The sequence below is a fragment of the Rhinolophus hipposideros genome, assembly GCF_964194185.1.
Source record: "Rhinolophus hipposideros genome assembly, chromosome: 11".
In the NCBI taxonomy this organism is placed as follows: Eukaryota; Metazoa; Chordata; class Mammalia; order Chiroptera; family Rhinolophidae; genus Rhinolophus; species Rhinolophus hipposideros.
This window is the reverse complement of record NC_138057.1, coordinates 561,408-567,458: the sequence shown is the minus strand read 5'-3', so window position 1 is coordinate 567,458 and position 6,051 is coordinate 561,408. Positions and strand designations below refer to the sequence as shown.

General features: G+C 39.8%; 1 protein-coding gene across 1 annotated transcript in view; it reads right to left on the bottom strand.

The window, feature by feature from the left end:
• CENPP (centromere protein P) overlaps positions 1 to 6,051 on the bottom strand; it is a 237,788-nt gene that overhangs the window by 171,358 nt on the left and 60,379 nt on the right. The window contains exon 5 of the mRNA XM_081065631.1: positions 1,742 to 1,838. Within this exon, the coding sequence (XP_080921757.1) occupies positions 1,742 to 1,838 (97 nt within the window). The remainder of the gene's footprint in view (positions 1 to 1,741; positions 1,839 to 6,051) is intronic.

Genomic DNA, 6,051 nt, shown 5'->3' with positions numbered 1-6,051 from the left:
ATCACAAATGTTGGCAAGGATGTGGAGAAAGCGGACGCCTTGTACATTGCTGTTAGGGATGTAAAGGGTGAAGCTTCTGTGCAAAAGAATATGAAGTTCTTCAAAAACATAAATACAGAATTACCATACTATCTAGCAATTCCACATACAGAACGGAAAGCAGGAACTCGAACAGGTACTTGTACACCATTATTCATAGAAGTGTTATCCACAACAACCAAAAGGTGGAAGCAATCCAAGTGTTCATCAACAGATGAACAAATAAACAAAATGTGGTCAATATATAGATGAATGTTATTCAGCCTTAAAATGGAATGAAATCCTGACCCATGCTACAACATCAATGAACCCTGAGGACATTATGCGATGTGACATAAACTGGGCAGAAGGAATAAATTTCATTTTTCTGCTTAAATGAGGTAGGTATCTACAGTAATCAAATTCACAGAAACAGAAGACAGAGTGGCAGTTCTCAGGAGCTGCGGGGAGAAGGGAATGGCAAGCTGAGTGTAATGGGGACAGAGGATCATTGAGGGATGATGAAGAAGTTCTAGAGACAGACACTGGTCATGGCTGCACAGCAATGTGTTTCTCTCCTTCCAGCAACCTTATCACCAGCAAAGACCAACTCACAGAAACATGCTACCCTCTAGAGGAAAAACACATCAATTATATTTCTGTACCTGCCTTGAAAGCACCTGGAGGCCAACTGGCTTTGGAAACGGGGTAGAGCTCACATTTCCCACAACCCGTCCAAAATTATAAGTAAAACAACCACATTAGGTGATTCATAACCATAACCTCCACCATATATATTCCTCAGTCCCTTGTGAAGCAGATCTATTTGATATCTCCGGTGCAAGAGCACCTGCAAGGAAAAAACATAATCATGAGAACTGCGCAAGGGCCCATGGTACAGGTACAGGACAGGTACAGGACAGGTACTGGCACATTTTGTTCTACAGAAAACCTGTGCCTGACAGATTTCATAGCTCAGCCAAATACAATGCTAATAATAATAATAATAATAATAACAATAACAATAAACAGAATCCAAAGTAAAGGAGAGTTATTACCAGCCAAAAAACAACAGTCAGGAGTCGGTGTGGCTTGTGAGGGAACCTGAGCAGTGAGACATTATTTGTTGACTCTTTCAGTGCTGCTTGTGTGGCTCACTGCTGTCAATAACTCACACTATCCACCTAAATAGGACGTGCGGGATTACAATGCAGCCAAACGTTAACGCTAGCTATGCCAGAAGACAAACAAAGGGAATAAAAAGGAGCCTTTGAATGAACCAGCACCAGACTTAAGAAGCACTACTTTTCAAGAATGGGGACTTCAGTATTTAAACTTGAAATATACAATAATTAAGAAGGTCAAAATATAGTCTGGCTCCAAGAAGAAAAGATTATAATGCTCTGTGATAAGCCTATCGTGATTGTATTCTTTATTAGCATTTGTCATTGTACTTCAAGTACCCTTGACAGAATAATTTTTCAAAATGTTATAAAATCAATAATATAACTATATATACTTCCTTCAAGATATTCTATCATATGAGATTCAATGATTTGTACAAAAGTATTCCATCTTCATTTATTCCAAATAGGCAAATTCCAAAATCTCATGAGAACAGTTTTTGTTGTTTAAAAACTTTAAGAATGGTATGCTAAATCCCCAAGTTAACATGAGTTTTACTTTTTCATATATGTTTAAATGTAAAGACTTTAGACTCTACCTTGAAATGTTTAAATGTGCGCTTCCGATATTCACACCACTCCACAAAAAAGTGTAGGCTTCGGAAAAACATAAACAGATCTCTTCTTTCTTCTGCTCTGTAAGAATAAAGAAATTCTGTGATTAATAAATATCATTAAATGAGAGCCCCAGCCTGGCTTTTCTTGTCATTACCGCTTTTTATACATCCCACTAAAGCCAAAAAAAAAAAGATATATTTCTACATACCGAACTCTGCACTTTTGATTTACGTGCCCTGTGAGATTGCTAATATAGCTTTCTCAGCCTGGAATGCCCTTTAGCCCATCTCCAAATGTTTAAATCCCACCCGTCTTGCAAGCATCACTCAAATGCCACATTCTCCTTGAAATCTTATTTGATGACTGTGGTATAATAAAGAATACAGAGAATGCCAAAAAAATGTATACACATTTTAAGAAAGGAAAACTGTATTAAAATTGTAAAACTCAATATATACAGATAACAAAAAATGAATACAATTCACATTTGACTTCTGCAATTACAAGAGGTGCTCAAAGTGGTTACCATCAGCGTCCAGACACTTCTGATTATGGGGAACTACTGTTTGCACAGCGTTGACCAAAGTGTCCGTTTATATATATATTTTTTGGCACCCCTGGTATATCTTGTCTTTGTCCCCAGTTGCTGGCACAGAGCTTCAAAAACACTTAAAATTCCAGAGCGAGAAGAGTGCCTTTGTTATGTTGCTAGTGACTCAAGGTGGTCCCTACGCCTCAGGACAGGGGCTCGTCACCACAAAAATCAACCATTTGATTAGAGACTGACACTTTGGACCAAGCAGACCTACAGGGAGGAGAGCGGGCGGGAGGGGCTCCAGCACATGGGCAACCATTTCATCAATGATCCCTACGTAAGGATGGAAACCCCAATTAAAAATCTGGGCAACAAAGCTCAGTGGAGCTTCCTGGTGGGTGAACAAACACAATGACATGACCGGAAACTGAAGCGCATGGATTCCATGAGAAACAGCACAGAAGCTCTACGTTTCGCCTCAGGCCTCAACCCCACGCAGGCCCAGACCTTGGCCTATTCGTTGCTTACATTGAGCTGTTTCTGGGTTGTAGCTTTTACAATAAAACTATAATTTTAATATAGCACTTTCAATGAGTTCTCTTGAGTCCTAGTAAATTATCAAATCTCAGGAGGTTGTGGGAACACCCAAATTATAGCCAAGTAGGTCAGAAGTTCAGGTGGCCTCTGAGATTTGTGGCTGGCATCTGAAATGAGGCATCTTGTGGAGAACTTTGTCCTTAACCTGTGGGTCTATGTCTGGATTGAACTGAATTAAAGGACAGCCAGTCAGTGTCAGAGAACTCTTGTCTAAAAAATGACCTTACCCACCACACCACATGTCCGGTTCCAAATTCACTAAAAATAATTTCCTTTCTATGCCTATGAGCTCCCATAGGAATTTATCTTAATTCTCTTAATATTATACTATTGTTATATTGACAACACAAACACAAGCAACGTGTAGGCAACATGCGTGTACAAGGTCTGTCAATTACATTCGTGAACTTGCCACCGTGTGCTTACAATGGCAGCACTGTACAAACAGCTCAATAAGGTTTCATAATCTTGGTATATCAGTGTCTCACAGCTGTGTTTGTGTCGACATGTCGTGGTGATAGAGAACTCTTGCTGATAGAGTTCATTATTGTTGTTGCATGTTTTTGTGTGCCATCGTAAGAATGTCTGTGCTTGAATTAGAGCAACAAACATTAAATTTCTTGTTAAACTTGGCAAGAGTGGAAGTGAAATCTGGGACATGTTAGTCCTAGTTTATGGGCTAAGGCCAGTGTACAAATGGATTAAACGTTTTTCTGAGGAGAGAGAATGCATCACTGATGAGGAAAGTTCAGGGCGGCCAGTAATGAGCAGAACTGATGAAAACATTGCAAAAGTTCGTTGAATTGCACATCAAAATCGCCGCCTGACTGTGAGAAGCACAGCAGACCAAGTAAACATGGACAGAGAAAGAATTAGGAAAATCTTAACTGAAAATCCTGGCATGAGAAAGGTGTGTGCAAAAATAGTCCCAAAGGAGCTTATTGATGAACAAAAGCAAAGAAGAATCAAAGTTTGCCAAGACCTTTTGGAGAGGCAAGACGATGTTTTGGGCCTTGTTATCATTGGTGATGAAACATGGGTGTACCACTAGGACCCTGAAACAAAGAGTCAAAGTGCACAATGGAAGTCAGCAAATTCTCCACAACCAAAAAAGTTCCGTCAGTCCAAATCAAAAGTCAAAAGGATGTTACTAACCTTTTTTGATATCAGAGGGATTATTCATTAAGAATTTGTACCAATTCGACAAACAGTTAACCAAGTTTACTACTTGCAGGTGCTGAAAAGACTGCGTGAAAAAGTTAGATGACTTGAACTTTTCACCAACAATTCACGGCTCTTGCATCACCACAATGCACCAGCTCACATGGCACTGTCTCTGAGGGAGTTTTTAGCCAGTAAACAAATACCTGTATTGGAACACCCTCCCTGCTCACCTGATGTGGCCCCAATGATTTCTTTCTTTACCCGAAGGTAAAGGAAATATTGAAAGGAAGACATTTTGATGACATACAGGACATCAAGGGAAATACGACGACAGCTCTGATGGCCATTCCAGAGAAAGAGTTCCAAAATGGCTTTGAAAAGTGGAGTAGGCACTGGTGTCAGTGCACAGCTTCCCAAGGGGAGGACTTCGAAGGTGACAGTAGTGATATTCAGCAGTGAGGTACGTAGCACTTTTTCTAGGATGAGTTTGTGAACTTAATTGTCACAACTCATTCATTTAATCATTCATTCAATAAATGTGAGAATAAAGTCCCCATTCTAGTCATGCTGGAGTAAGAACATTTCATCCACAAACTTCCATTAACTGCACTTTAGAACCATTGACATAACACACAGATCAAGTATTGGAAGACTGAAGTGAGGACGGAAGGCAGAATGGGCAGGCACTTTGGGAATTAATGGAGGACCAGATGTTAAGTTCCATAGGATTTATTTTTGCCTCCTGTATACATATCCCAAATCAACCCTGGAGCACACTGCAACCCAGGACTGCCATAGTGTAGAGTTTTAAAAAAACAAGGCCCAGGGAAAGATTTCTCCCTCTAGCTAGCAGAGGCCATGAAGATAAGAAGAGGGTGGACACTTGTCTTGCTGATAGTTATTTTGAATTTGACACCAAAATCTAGAGCAACAAAAGCAAAATAAACAAGGGACTACATCAAACTAAGAAGCTTCTGCACAGCAAATAAAACCATCAACATACTAAATAGGCAATTTACCGAATGGAAAGAAGTATTTGCAAATCATGTATCTGACAGGGGTTAATATCCAAAATATATAAAGAACTCACACAATACAATAGCAAAAAAACAAAACAAAAAAAAGCCCATAACGGAACTCACAGATATAAACAAGATTGCTGGTTGCCAGATGTGGCGGGTGGGGGTAGGCGAAAAGGTGGTCAGAAGGTACAAACTTCCAGTTATAAAACAAATAAGTCATGGGGATATAATGGACAGCATGGTGATTATGTAACAATGACACTGTATCTTCTAGCTTGAAATTTATACCTAGTGTAATTAGATTTGACAGTGTAGTTTAGCTGGGACTTTTGAAAGTTTTTCTTTTCTTTGCTTTTCTTCCCTCCCACCAAACCTTAATGATTCTGTTTACTATACATTTATTATACGAGCTGGTTTCCATGACTGTTTACTCCAGGCTGTATGCATACTAGGTTCAATGACCTCAGCTCCTCAAGGAAACCTCCAGGACACTGACTTGAAAGAAGTTTTCACATCTGCATTAGATCCACTCCTATCCCCGAAACACACCAGCCTCTGAGAAGCACCTATTTCAGGGACTTGCCTGACCATCTTCCCCTTTCCTTTGTTCTGCCTCTCCTTATGTGCCTCTAACACTTCTTGGCCATGCTGGGAGAGAGGGGACGGCCCTTGGACCGGAGTCCTCCATCCTCCCAGAATGCCAGCATTTTGAATAAACCTGTTTTTCTTTCCACCAACCTCGTCTCTCGAATTTTGGCTTTCATGCAGAGAGCAGCTGGACCTTTACGTTAGCATGGTAACAATTATAGTTAATAAGATTGTATTGTATATTTGAAAGTTGCTAAGAGAGTAAAAGTTCATCTGAACATCAGAAGAAAAACAGTTGAAACTGAGTGTGGTGATGGATGTTAACCAGACTTACTGTGATGACCTTTTTTGCAACATACACAAATATTGAATTAGTATGTTGTAC